The 13,982-nt window shown below is 56.1% G+C and overlaps 1 protein-coding gene across 1 annotated transcript in view; it reads right to left on the minus strand.

The window, feature by feature from the left end:
* The window catches only part of PPP1R12C (protein phosphatase 1 regulatory subunit 12C), a 23,161-nt gene that overhangs the window by 2,795 nt on the left and 6,384 nt on the right, over positions 1-13,982 (minus strand). Inside the window, exons 2-13 of the mRNA XM_025849168.2 lie at positions 13,309-13,439; positions 13,102-13,220; positions 6,762-6,921; positions 3,689-3,833; positions 3,513-3,587; positions 2,190-2,263; positions 1,986-2,113; positions 1,676-1,749; positions 1,262-1,420; positions 1,114-1,181; positions 438-521; positions 117-207 (exon numbers count right to left, since the gene is read on the minus strand). Coding sequence (XP_025704953.2) covers positions 117-207; positions 438-521; positions 1,114-1,181; positions 1,262-1,420; positions 1,676-1,749; positions 1,986-2,113; positions 2,190-2,263; positions 3,513-3,587; positions 3,689-3,833; positions 6,762-6,921; positions 13,102-13,220; positions 13,309-13,439 — 1,308 coding nt within the window. The remainder of the gene's footprint in view (positions 1-116; positions 208-437; positions 522-1,113; positions 1,182-1,261; positions 1,421-1,675; positions 1,750-1,985; positions 2,114-2,189; positions 2,264-3,512; positions 3,588-3,688; positions 3,834-6,761; positions 6,922-13,101; positions 13,221-13,308; positions 13,440-13,982) is intronic.

A 13,982-nucleotide genomic window follows, 5' to 3' on the forward strand; every position in this document is an offset into this window, starting at 1 on the left:
CCTCAGACCCAGAAGTCCAGACCCCCGGCCCCCTCCTCCCTCAGACCTAGGAGTCCAGACCCCCAGCCCCCTCCTCCCTCAGACCCAGGAGCCCAGGCCCCAGCCCACGCCCACACCTGTGTGGACCTCCGAGACTGGCGCATGAGACGAGAGCGAGCTTTCCGCTGGGATTCAGATTCCTCATCCCGCACAGGCATCTGGTAGGACCTGAGTGAAAGGTCCCAACTTCAGGGAGGGTTCCTTTGAGCCCTGTTCCCGTTCCATGGCTGACACCCTTCAGGGAAGGTAAGTTCTGCCAGAGGACTGTCAACTCACAGCAGACCCTGGGACAAACTCCCCCCTAGGGAGTGCCTGCCGGGGGCCCTGAGGACCCAGACCTGGGCCATGTAGTTTTTCCCAGCTGGGGAGAAAGAGCGTCCCACCCCCTGCCTCTTCACCTCCGCCGTTCCCGGGAGTCAGCTGGGGGTACTGTAGAAGCTACAGGGACATTGGGCTTCACTGGGGATTCAGGCTCCGGAATCCTGGAGGGAGGAGTGGAGTTATCCAAGGGAGAGCGCCTGGAGATCTCAAACCTGTGTGAATTCATTCAACCAATTATTACTCAAGCTCGAGTTCCGTGGCAGGTGCTGGAGATGCAGCAGTGAGCAGAAAAAAATTCTCTCCGCCCCGAAGAGTCAAGTATGAACAGAAAAGGTGCAGAACAAACAAGCGTAAAAAAAAATGTGTACACCACATAATGCACCAGAAGGCTAAAGGACTTTGAAAAGCAGAGCGCTGACAGGAGGTGGGAGGGTGTGCATGTGCAGACACTGCGGTAGCATGAGCAGGGGGTCAGAGTGGGCCTCACCCAGAAGGTGACACACAGAGACCAGAGGAAGGGCAGGAGCATGCCTGTGTCAGAAAGGGGGGGTGGGAGGTGCAGACAGAGGCAACAAGAGGTAACGTCATTGTGACCTTACGAGCTTAACTGTAAGCTTTTCCTGGACGCACCAGAAGGAAAATGGAGGCAAAGAGTGGTCGGGGCAGAGACCCCACAGTGCAAAGGGACTGAAGAGGTTGTAACCCAGCCCTGCCTCCCACCCTGACAGGCCCAGGCCCTGGGTTGGTACTCACGGGGCAGAGGGCTCCAGCACCTTACGGGAGGGTGTAGGTGTAATTCTGGCAAGACGGGGCTCCTTGGCCTGTGCAGAGAGACAAATATCGGAGACGACCTTCTCCTCGACTAGGCAGGGCCTGGTCCCCTGCCCCTCACCCCACTCACCTGAACAGACGTCCCTTCCAGCCGAGAGGAGGAAGCTGAGCGTTGCAGCCCAGCCCCAGGGGTGCTCGAGGCCTCCCGCCCGTCTGTGGGACCCAGGGCACCAGAGCTTCCCGTCTTCTGGAGGCCAAAGCTCCTGGAGAAAGGGGCCCCTTCTGGGGGCTGGGGAAGAGAAAGGTCTCAGTTACGGAGAAAGGATCCTTCCCATAGACTTCAAGTGTTACCCCAGAGGGACCACACAAACTGCAATTCCCATCAGCCCCTGGAGGGTGCGGCCAGAAAAAACAACTCAGCTGGTCCGGGGGACTCTGGAAACTGTAATCTTCATCCTACATACCCTGAAAAGGGGTTGCGGGCTCCTGGCATCCCTCCCTGCCCTCCCAAAACAGCATGACCGTCCAGGGCATCCAGACTCACCATGGGGCCCTGAGGGCTACGGGGAGGTGGGGAAGACACTCCATTGACAGTTCTGGATTCTGGAGGCGGTGGCTCTGTGGAGTAGGAAAAGGGAGACACCAGCTGCCTCTCAGAACCAGCCCCTCCTCCCTCAGACCCAGGAGTCCAGGCCCCCAGCCCCTCCTCCCTCAGATCCAGGAGTCCAGGCCCCCAGCCCCCTCCTCCCTCAGACCTGGTAATCCAGGCCCCCCAGCCCCTCCTTCCCCAACTCCAGGAGTCCAGGCTCCAGCTTCCTCTTCCTAGATTCAGAAACCCAGACCTGGCCCCTCACCTGTGAGGCCTTCTTCTCCCTCATCCTCATCCTGTATTGGGGGCCCCCCTGCACCCCCAGGCCGGCGTTCCTTGGACAGGTCCTGGAGGGAGATCTTCTCTCGGCTGCTCAGACGACACACAGAGCTTCTGGTGGGAAGGGGAGGCTGTTGTGGTCCAAGCCCTGGAAGACTCCAGCCCACCCACCCATGTGCCCGCCTACTACCTTCGGTGTTTGCTGCTAGAAGGCACCTGGGGCTCCTGGCTTCTGCTCTGGGAGGCCTCCTTCTGGTTCCGCAGCTGCAAGGGAGAAAGCAGGCTGCTGCGAGGGCCCCACAGCCCTCCAGGGCCAGCACACACAGCTCTGCTCATCTAAGCTCGAGGATGCTCCAGCTGCAGTGCACTCCACTCCAGTGGTGGGCATGGAGGGTCTGCGGGCTCCTCGGAGCGAGTTGCAGATGGCTGTGCGGCATGTGGCCCCTCGAGTTCTCACATGCACCTCTGTGCTCATCCCCTCTTACCTCCCAGGGTGCCCTGCTCACCAGGGACACTGGCCTGGTGCTCAGACCCAGGAGCCCCTGCCTCCTCTCTACGGCTTGCCGGGCACTGGCCCAGCCTCTGCACAACAGTTCCTTCCTTAGAACAGCCAGTCATTCCCCGCCCCACCCCCCGCCCCCACCTGGCCTATCCAGCAAGCCCCACGTGGGGGAGGATTCCCCTCCAGGATGTGGTGCGCATACAGATCTTTCTCCTCCTCCCTGAGGGCTGTCTCACCCTCTACAAACCCCACTGTGGCCCCATCATGTTCACCTTCAGCCTCACGCTGCTCCTCAGCCTGACATTCAAGGTCCTTCGGGTGTGCCCGTCCCAGGGCTCCGCTGCCTCAGGCTCCCACCCCCCAGGCTTGGCACATGCTGTTCCCTCAAACCCGAGCACGTGCCCTGGGTCTGAGAAGCTGACCACCAAGCCAGAACCATGACCAACCTTTAAACAGAGGGATCTGTGTCCATCTACCTGCCACTCACGGGAAGCTCCAGGCTAGGGCCTGGCCCCCAGGAGATGCTGCTTGCTACCAACAGGGCTTACCATCTGCCGAGCAGCGTTCTAAATGTCCTTGTTCAGTAACGTACATACTCCTCGTAGGATAGCATATACCCACACAACTCCTCATAAAAGTGCACACACCATTATCCCCATTTTACAGAGGAGGAAACGGAGGCTCAGAGGGATTAAGTGACCAGCCCGAGCTCACACAGCAAATCCATGGCAAAGCCGGGATTCAGAGCCCAGATTCCAGGCCATTCATCCCTTCACTCTGCATTTTTCCAGCAACAAGGCCTGGCTCCATGCTGGTTGGGCTGCATCCCAGGGCTGATGAGGCACAGCCTGAGCCTGGGACAGATAATCGTCATCCGTATCCCAAGGTGTGACTGTGCCCCAGACCCCTTCCCCTCCACTCAACTCCTCTTCCTGACTGTCGCCAGCTGGGGAGGAGCAAGGAGGCCTCCCTCGGCGGGCTGACAGGAGGGAGGGCGCCCCTGAGACTCACATCCTCCTGCTTCCGGGCCAGCTCCTCCAACAGACTCAGCACCTCTTCATCAGCCAGGTCACAGGGTCGCTGCCCCTGACGGAGAGGAAGGAAGAGAGGGGGCAGAGGATGAAGGAGGTGAGGGGGGGCCCTCCCCACCCTCACTCTCCCCAGTCCCCAAGCAGCCTGGCCCTCACCGCGTGGGTCAGCGAATCCATGCCCCCACCGTGCTCAGCCAGCAGGCGGCAGGCATCCTCCACACCCCAGTGGGCCGCTGCATGCAGGGGGGTCCAGCCGTCCCCATCCCGGAGCTCCGGGTCATAGCCAGCCTGAAGGAGCAGCCTGGGGGCCAGGAAGGCTTATAGTCAAGGACCAAGACAGGGGTTCTGCACCAAGGGCTGACACGGGCTCGCGGCGCTGTTACCCATGACAGCACTGAACCGATCCCAGGCAGGTGGTGAAGAGCCCCTCCCCCGGCCAGCAGGTGGCCTCTAGAACCCTGCTCCTTGTACCTGCAGACCTACACTCTCTGGACTGTCACCCCCGGTTGTGGGACAGACAGCCCCAGAGCCTGTGAAAAAGCTGAGGCCCCAGAAGGGGCAGCCTCGGGGCAGTACTGTTCCAGGAACCCGCCAGCTGAGGGTGGCGGTTCTCAGCCAAGGCGATACTGCCCGCCAGGGCCATCTGGCAATGTCTGGAGACGCTGCTGGTTGTCACAACTTGGGGGTGCACGCCAGGGATGCTACCAACATCCTACAGTGCAGAGGATGGCCCCACAGCAAAGGTTGATCTGGTCCAGAACGCCACGAGTGGTGAAGCTGAGGAAGCCTGGCTTCGATGAGTCTACGATAATCAGCATCTCAGAGCACAGGTTTTGGGGGAAGGCAGGGTTACAGGCCCAGGGCAATTCTGCACAGCTGATATCAGGCTCTGTGTCAGTGGGAAAGAGCTAATGCAAGGTGAGAGGATGGAGAGAGAAGATATTTAATAAGGAGTCTTTTCAAATCAAAGCACTCCTGCTGACCTCGCCACTCACCTTCCCGGAGCTCACTTGCTGCAGCCACACTGGGTGCCCGCTATCTCCCCAAGGATGCCCCCCTTCTGTCTGGGGGTGGAGGCTCACGTGGTCGGTCACCAGCTGTCCCCAGGCCAGAGCTCATGCCATTCACTCCTCCCACCGCCCTATTTATATCCTTCTAGGCCCGTGGTTTCAACCAGGGACCGTGCTGGCTGCCCGGGGGCACTCGGCGATGCCCAGATATGGCTGGTTGTCATGACTGTGGTGGGGGTGCTCCTGGCACCCAGCGTAGAGCCCAGGGATGCTGCTCAATGACGTACAATGAACCTGGAGTCATCCAACCCCAGGTCACCAGCGTGGAGAATGGCAGACCCTCCATGCACTCAGGGCCCTCGGATCTGGCCTGCTTCCTTGCTCACCTGTCTCCCCAGCGAAGCCGGGGGCTGCACATGGGCGTAGACCTGTCCCAATGGCCAGTGCACCCCCCGCCCTAAAAGACGGCCTGGCATACAGCAGGTGCTCAGTAAGTCAGTGTGGAGTAAGTCACATCAAATAGCTGCACAGTGCTGTCATTCATCTCCAATGAGGAGAATATCAGTTACATTGTCCTAAAAATGCAGTTGATGGGTTTAGTTGTAAACAGAAGCCATTCTGAGGGGCAGTAATGAAATGAGACTCAAAGAATATGTCTGCATCGAAAGCATTTCAGTTCTGGGGCAGAGAGTGAGGCTGCCCCCAAACAGGGACTCTCCTCCTGTTAGTAACAATGTCGACTCTCGGCTGGCCACACTGTCACCTGACTGGAGAAATGTCCCGGTCTCCCTGGCAGCTGTGAGTGGCCAGGTGAGTAACTGGGATGGTGGTAATACCAGCTAAATGCCAGGTGGTCTGGCAAATGGGCTGTCAGCGTTAAGTGTGCATGTCCCTTCTGGACTGTTCTTCTAAAAGGAAAACTGACATTTGCTCCTTTTGCCCTCTCCTCCTTCCTGCCGTCTAGGATACAGATGCGATGGCAGGAGGTGAAGCAGCCACCTGAGACTCAGGGGTGGAAGCCATAGGCAGAACAGGGAGGGGCTGAGCGCACGACTGGGCCTGACCATTTACAGTATCCCATCCCCCTTGCCACAGGAACTAGCTCTGAGACGGGCAAGTGCCCGACGCGGTCCACAAGCATCAGATCAGATCTTCTGCTGCAAGTATGGAGGACAAAGCATTGTACTTTCAGAGCAGGTAAGTAACTAGGACATGGGCCTGGAGCTACTCCTCACTAGAAGACCTGCCTAAAAGTCCAACACAGAAGTGAGCAGAGATGAGGGATTCATCTCTACTCCACTTTCAGACTAAAAATAAAGTATAAATCACAGAGAGAGAAAAGGGAGTCTGAGGATGACAACTGGAACCAACCACCCCAACAGAACGGGGTGAGGCAGCCAAACACAGACTTGGGAGGCCCAGCTGAGGAGCATGCGCCGTCTGACTACGTGCAACGTGAAATACACACGTGCCAGAGAGCCTGGCCTGGAAATACGGGAAGAGAGACGGCCGGAACTACAAGGGTGAGCAAGCAAAATCCACAAGCCTAATGGGAAATTTGGGGAGATGCCGGCTGGCTCAGTCGTACAGCATGAGACTCAATCTCAGGGTTGTAAATCTGAGCCCCACGCTGGGTGCAGAGATTACTTAAAAATAAAATCTTAAAAAAAAAATTTTTTTTTTTTACGCCTCTCATAGTAACTGACAGAGCAGGCAGATGGAAAAAAACCCACTAAGCGTACAGAGGACTTAAACAGCACAACTACAAAGCTGGCCTAATAACCTATATAGAACGCTATACCTGACCGCACGGCTCTTTTCCAACTCACACACACTGGGGTATAAAGCAAACCTCAGAGGATTTCAGAAATCTGGAATCATACAGAACCCGCTGTCTAAGCACAGTGTGAGCAAGCCAGGAAACGAGTAATGAAACGATGACTAGAAAATCCCGTGCATCTGAAATTAACGACATACTCCTAGAAAATCCATGGGTCACAGAAAAAAAAGACTACAAGCTGGAAATGTTTTAAACTGAATGACAGCGAAGAGCCTACACATCAGGACTTGTGGACGTGGCAAAGCTGTATTTAAAGGGAAACACTCAGCCTACATACGTAACTTAAACAATCCACAGTAAGGTGTGAGGCTGAGAGAAGGAACACATGGGCCCAAGGCAAAGAGCAGGGAAAAGGGAGGACTACGCCAGCCCAGCTCACCGCATCACTTCGATGTAGCCCTTAGCAGCGGCCACGTGCAGGGCAGAGGCCCCCGTTCGGGGGTGCCGGGCCTCTGGCATGGCGCCCCCGTTCAGCCAGCACCTGGTGTCATGAAGCAGTAATTCCTCCTCGGCCCGTTTGGCCGCCTCCACATCCACACCTGGGAGGACGAGAAGGGGCATTAGGTGGGACTCACACCTCCAGCTCCAGGAGGCATGGGGCCGTGGCCCTGCCTGGCTCCTCTCAGTCGGCCTGCTCCTCTGGGACTCGGAAGACCTGGATTTCCCCGCCTGGTTCCAGGTCGCCGCTGGAGGCGGGGAGAATGGAGATGGCAGGCCTTCTCCCATTTCAACCCAAGTGCCACCTTTATCATTAAGTATAAAACCTCAAGTTTATAGAGCAAACCCAGCGTCTGATGACATCTGACTCTCCCTAGCATCACCACTAAAATCCTTAGCCCTGCATCTTCACGCACTTTGTCGCGACCATTTCTGTCACCCGTGAGTAGGGCAAACCAAGGCAGGAGCCACCAGAGGGTCTGTGTCACTGAGGCAACAGCTTCTTTCCTCCCTAGGAGCTGACTCCTGTTCACAGCTGTGCTGTCACCTAGGACAAGCTGGTGAGAGGCCAGCATGCTTCTTCATCAGTCATTTTCACCATTTCCTTTGGTTTCGTGGAAAAGTTGTACTGTATTTGTGGATGCAAAAGGCAAGTTATGACTTTGCATGTCAGTGGATTTTGGATCAAAACAGGCAGCCTTGTTGAAGCTGGAATAGTATCTGCTGACCATCACTGAGAATCCGCAGTGTGCACGGTATAAACCATTGAGACACGAGTCAAACATGGTCATTTCCAGGGAATGTTTCATCCTTCTCCTGCAAGTTTATTGGTGTCTACTGCTTTTCCAACTGAGATATCTCACACTCAACGAAGTGCTGCATGGAGCTCAGCCATCCTGCTCAACAGCCGTCAGCCACACACAGCTACTGAGCACATGCACCGTAGCTAGTCCGAACTCAGATGTGTTATGAATGTAAAGCACACACTGGATTTCGATGTGTGTGGGGGGGGAAAGAGTGTGCAACAACCCATGAATAGATTTTTCTTTTTTGTTTTCTAGGGCGCGAGCGAGGACAGCGCAAGCCCAGCAGAGGGGCAGAGGGAGAGGGAGAAAGAGAATCTCAAGCAGGCTCCACACCTGGCACAGAGCCCACCATGGGGCTCGACCTCACAACCCCAAGATCAAGACCTGAGCCGACATCATGAGCTGGATGCTTAACCGACTGAGCCACCCAGGCGCCCCCTGAATAGTTTTCTTTACGCTGATTAATGCTGATATGATAACATCTTGGGCATGCAGAGTTAAAGAAAATATATTATTAAAATTAATTTTACCTGTTTCTTTTTACTTTTTTAACTGCACCTACTTAAAAAATTTCATTTATGCTTGTGGCTTACACTGGCTCTCCACTGGACAACACTGGCAAAAACACCCCAGGGTACCACCACTTGGGTTGAAATCGTTAAAATATGACAGAGACAACACACCCCCGTGTGCCCCTCAGCAATCTCACCTGCTCCCTGTGGCCCCCGAGGTCACCACCATCACAAACCTGCCCTCATGAACACGCACTTGGCTTTATCCTTACTATATACGCTGTAAACTTCTGCCCTAAGCCTACATACGGGATCCCAAAGTGCCCCCCCCACGGCAGCAGGAAGCCATGGAGCTCTGGCGGCACGGCTGCGCCACCTGGTGGCACCTGGGCACTCGGGCCTTCCCTCCAACGCAGGCACCTCTGGGTCTGGCAGGGACTCGGCTGCCTGGCAGCCGTTCAAGGAATGTTTGGTTGGTGAGGGCCCACCTGGAGGCCCAGGCCGGGGTGGAGAGGCCAGGCGAGTGCTGGGCACTCAGGGACACTCCTCATCCCACAACTTCCTTAAAGGGAATCCCCTTCAATCCTATTATAGACACGTGTGCCTTACTTGGGCAGGGAAGGGTGGGGCTCGCTGACCTTTAACTCAACCGTTAGTACCCTTCAGCACGTTCATACACATCCTTCTGCAATTTGTCTTGGTGAGATCTGCCTGTGTTTTTTTTGTTTGTTTGTTTTAAGATTTTATTTATTTATTTGAGAGAGAGAATGAGAGACAGAGAGCACGAGAGGGAAGAGGGTCAGAGGGAGAAGCAGACTCCCCGCTGAGCAGGGAGCCCGATGCGGGACTCGATCCCGGGACTCCAGGATCATGACCTGAGCCGAAGGCAGTCGCTGAACCGACTGAGCCACCCAGGCGCCCTGCCTGTGTTTATTGGTGGAGCTCTTGACCAGGGTTGGCGAACCTGTTTGGTTTTTTACTTTGTTACTGCGATGGCAACATAAAACGGGCCGATTTTGCTATTTTAAACTGCAATTCAGTGGCATTTAGGAGATTCACAATGTGCAACCATCGACCCCCATCCATTTCCAGAACTTTCCCCTCGTCCCAAGAGGAAACCTCGTACCCGCGAAGCAGTCATTCCCTGTACCTCCCACCCCCAGCCCCTGGCAACCACAGATCTACCTCCTGTCACTGAGATCTGCTGACTGTGGGGGCGCCTGGTGGCTCAGTCCGTTAGGCGGCTGCCTTCGGCTCAGGTCATGATCCTGGGGTCTTGCGACCGAGCCCCGCATCCAGCTCCCCGCTCAGCGGAGAGCCTGCTTCTCCCTCTCCATCTGCCTGCCACTCTGCCTACTTGTGCTCTCCCTCTCTCTGTCAAATAAATAAATAAAATCTAAAAAAAAAAATAAAGATCTGCTGATTGTGGAAGCCATCTGTGTTTATAAATAAAGTTTTAATGGAACACAGCCATGCCCACCACCTACATATCGTCCCTAGCTGTAGTGGGGAAAGCAGCCACGGGGGACAGTGGCAACACGACACTACCTCCCACGACGTCTCAAATGTTTCCTGTGTGGTCCTTCACAGAAAAAGCTTGCCAGCCCTGCTCAGATCACGCATTTACCAATTAGTGATTTATTCATTCTTCCTTTGGTGCTGGCCCCCGCCTCTCACGCCTAACAAGATTCTCATCCCAGAGCGGGAGGGCCTGCCAGACACTCCCCTCCTGCCCAGTCCTGTGTCCCCGTGGGCAAAGTGGCCGGAGGGTGCTGTGTGCACAGGACACGGTGGCTGGACTGTGTCCCCAAGGCCTGGCCTGTGGCTGGGGGCAGCATCCGCAGCATGGCGGGGCTGCTGCTGGCCTTGCTGGTATCTACTCTCCCTGCTTTGTTACGTCTTCACTATCCTCACCCTGCGTCCACCCCACACAGCTCCAACGTGACTGCGCCCACGGCGGGGCTCCATAGGTGGCCACGTCACCAGACCTAACCACCCATCCCTCTTGCCCCAGTGACTGGCTCAGGGCTGGCTCAGACCGAGGGTGGTGCCTCAGACAACTGAGGAGGCCTAGTTCTGGTTCAGCTGGAGTAACAGCCTGAGCTGTTGGAAGCTGTGCTACGTACCCAGTTGAGAGAATCTGCCTATGAGGTCAATGCAGAGTCCAGTGCAGTGATAGTTTTGACTTTGTACCCCTGGATCAAACCATGCCTGAAGCCTGCCTAATTCCTGGACTTCAGTTACATAGCCCATAAATTTTTTTTTTTTTTTATATTTATTTATTTGCGAGAATGAGAAAGAGAGAGAACAAGTACAAGGGGGGGGGGGGTCAGAGGGAGAAGGAGGCTCCTCGCTGAGCAGGGAGCCCAATGCAGGACTCGATCCCGGGACTCCAGGATCATGACCTGAGCCGAAGGCAGTCGCTTAACCAACTGAGCCACCCAGGCACCCAACTCCTTTTTTTTTTTTGACCATGGTAAAAATACACATAGAAGTTACCATCTTAATCCCTCTTTAAATGCACAGTTCAGTGGTATTAAGTACGTTCACATTGTTGTACAACCACCACCACCATCCTTCTCCAGAACACTTATCTAGCAAAACTGAAACTCAGTCCCCACTAAACAGCAACTCCCCATTTCCCCCTCCGCCAGCTCCTGGCACCCCCTGTTCTACTTTTTGTCTCTACAGATGTGACGGCTTTAGTCACATTCCTCACGTAAGTGGAATCATACGGGACTTGTACTTTTTGTGCCTGACTTAACGTCACTGAGCATAATGTTCTGAAAGTTCGTTCACGTTGTAGCATGTGTCAGAATCTCTTGCCTTTTTAAGGCTGAATACTATTCCACTGTATGCACATACCACAAATTGTTTATCCATTTGTCCGCGGATGGACACTTGGGCTGCATCCACCTTTTCGCTCCTGTGAACAATGCTGCTGTGCATGCGGCCGTCCAAATGCCTCGTCAGCCTGAGCCAGGCTGCGGGGGCTCCCATGGCAGCCGCCACCAAGCACTGCCCTGCAGACTACTTCTAATCACAAAGGAAGGAAGATGCCTCCACAGTGGAGTCACCTGGCCAATGCCCCTCCATGGGGTTCAAGGCTAACGTCAACAGGAATGGGGCAGACACACAGCGCCTGTCTCCCGGACTGACGCCCTGAGGAAGTTCCTGCCAAAAATGCAGACCTGAATCTCCTGGAGAAGCAGCTGCCCGGTGCAGGCTGAGGGACACGCTGTGTAAACGAGGCAGGGTGAGGAAGGCAAGGGGAAGCCCAGGGACATGAAGACCAAGGGCAGGCAGGGTATGGCTCCAGGAGAGCCCTGAATGGGAGGGGAGGCCACCAGTAGCAAGTAAGAGCACAGCCTCAAGGTCCCAAGGCCCACAGAGGAGTAACAATGTGACACCCCGCGTCCTTGTTGGAGGAGACACCAGCTCCCACGGCAGGATGGGGACACGTCTGCAACATGTTCTCAAGATGGCTGGGAAAGAAGAGGGAGGCAGCCAGGAAGGGAAGAAAACGGGAAGGGAGGAAGGGGGGGGAAGCTATTTATGTAGAGTGGGGGGAGGGGAAGAGGCAGAGCAACTGCAGATGTGCCAAAATGAGACAAACCGATCAATCTGTACCGCGTGATTCCATTTGTACGAAACACCCAAGACCGGCAAGCGCATGGGGACAGAGAGCTCAGTGGTCTCCCAGGGCCAGAGGGCAGTGGGGTGATGACTGAAACCCTCTACAGCAACGTGCTGACGGACGCACCACACTGAACGTGCTGGAAGACCCGCGGACCGCACGCTTGCACAGAGAACCGTACGGGCTACGCACATCTCCACAGAGCTGCTAAAACCCCCGGCGAAGCCCAGTGAGGGTCAGGTGGGCACTCCCCAAAGACTGCCCCAACCTTTCTCCAAGTTTAAAGCTTTGGGATGCTCATCTCTGCCTCAGCTTTGCACACTCCCCTTCTAAGCAAAGCAGGGCACCCTGACCCCAGACGCCCACCCCACGGGGCCCTCCCTCAACCTGCCCAAGCCAAGCCAGGGATCTGGGCGTTACCTTCAATGCCCCAATGCCTGCCCTACAGCAGCCTCCCTGAACCTGCAACATGGCCGTCCAGACCCCCGGACCCTGCACTCAAACCTCAACGGCTGCCTCGCTGAACCACCCCGCCACGTGTATTCTCTGCTTCCAGATCCATCAGGCCACAGCCTTCCCCATACACCCCACGCATCAGCTGGTCCCAGACGGCTGTTCTGGGGGGAGTACATTTGGTCACAAGCCCCTCTGAGAACATGCTAGAAACAACACATGTTCTCTCTAGAAATATGAACGTGGCCATATGCAGAGTTTCGGGGAGTCCTGGGCCCATATTAAAGATCACCGGGGTGCAGGGGGCACCTGGGTGGCTCAGATGGTTAAGCGTCTGCCTTCGGCTCGGGTCATGATCCCAGGGTCCTGGGATCGAGCCCCACATCGGGCTCCTGGCTCGGCGAGGAGCCTGCTTCTCCCTCTCCCTCTGCCTCTCTCCCTGCTCATGCTCTCTCTCTCTCTGTGTCTCAAATGAATAAATAAAATCTTAAAAAAAAAAAAAAGACCACCGGGGTGCAGCGACCCTGTGCATGGGAAAACCAATCCCCCAGGACCCCTGCACGCCTCCACTCCCCCTCAAGAAGACAATCTCACCTAAGGGACCCCTGGACAAACCTCACCTCATTTCCTCACCTACTCAAGGGGTAAAGTGACAACTGGGGTCACTAGTAGGTTGGGCTCTTATTCTGTGCCCAGCGGTGGCACAAACACTATATATACTCACTCACTCATGCCCCAAGCCTGCGGACAGGACTCAGTACCACTGCACAGGAAACAGAAGCACAGACTCAGAGAATCCTAGCACACAGAGGGACCGGCCTCTGAGCCCCAGCTGTCTGCTCCCCATGCCCACAGTCAGCACCCAGGGCCCACCTCGGTAGGCGATCTCTGCCTTCAGCAGCCCCTCCATGGCATCTGACTCGGCCAAGTCCAGGGGCAGGTCCCCATCGCTGTTGACAGCAGCAATGTTAGCCCCATGGCTCAGGAGGTACCTGGGAGCAGGGGTGGGGTAGGAAGGTCAGGGCTGAGGGGGCTGAGCTCCGGCCCCCATGGGATCCCACGTACCCACCCCTGCCTTACCTAGCGATGTCCAGATAACCACAGGAGGCAGCCACATGCAGGGGCGTCCAGCCCTCGTTGTCTGCCTGGTTCACCGTGGCACCCTGCTCCACCAGGAAGCGCACCACCTCCAGGTTCTCATCGATGCAGGCCTGGGGTGCAGAGGACACGGCAGTCAGCCCTTGCTTCACCCACACACCTTGTGCCCAGCAAGGCAGGACTCCCGTGGGGGCCATGAGACAGATTCAGGGGACAAGCAGTTGTGACACTCAATGGAAAGACCCTGATGTCCCTGGGACAGAGCCTGGAAAGCACCAGCCCTACCCCTGCAGGCACCTTCACCTACCCAGCTACTTATGACACCCCTGGCTTCCCAAAGGTTAGGTCGTCAGCTGGGCATCTGGAGCTCAGCAGAGACCATGACAACAGGACACCCAAATTCCTACAAACAGGAATTGGATAAAGAGAGGGGAACTTTTATCCAGGTGTAGAAATCCTGAATGGTGCTTTGTTAGATATGATATACCCCAGTCACCATCAACAGGACGGGGCTCCCAGTAATGGATCCCTCCTCCCTCAGACCCAGGAGTCCAGGCCCCCAGCCCCTCCTCCCTCAGACCCAGGAGTCCAGGCCCCCAGCCCCTCCTCCCTCAGACCCAGGAGTCCAGGCCCCCAGCCCCTCCTCCCCCAGACCC

Source organism: Callorhinus ursinus, unplaced genomic scaffold, assembly GCF_003265705.2.
Source record: "Callorhinus ursinus isolate GAN/ISIS: 27379988/994484 unplaced genomic scaffold, GSC_fseal_2.0 scaffold106, whole genome shotgun sequence".
Lineage (NCBI taxonomy): Eukaryota > Metazoa > Chordata > Mammalia > Carnivora > Otariidae > Callorhinus > Callorhinus ursinus.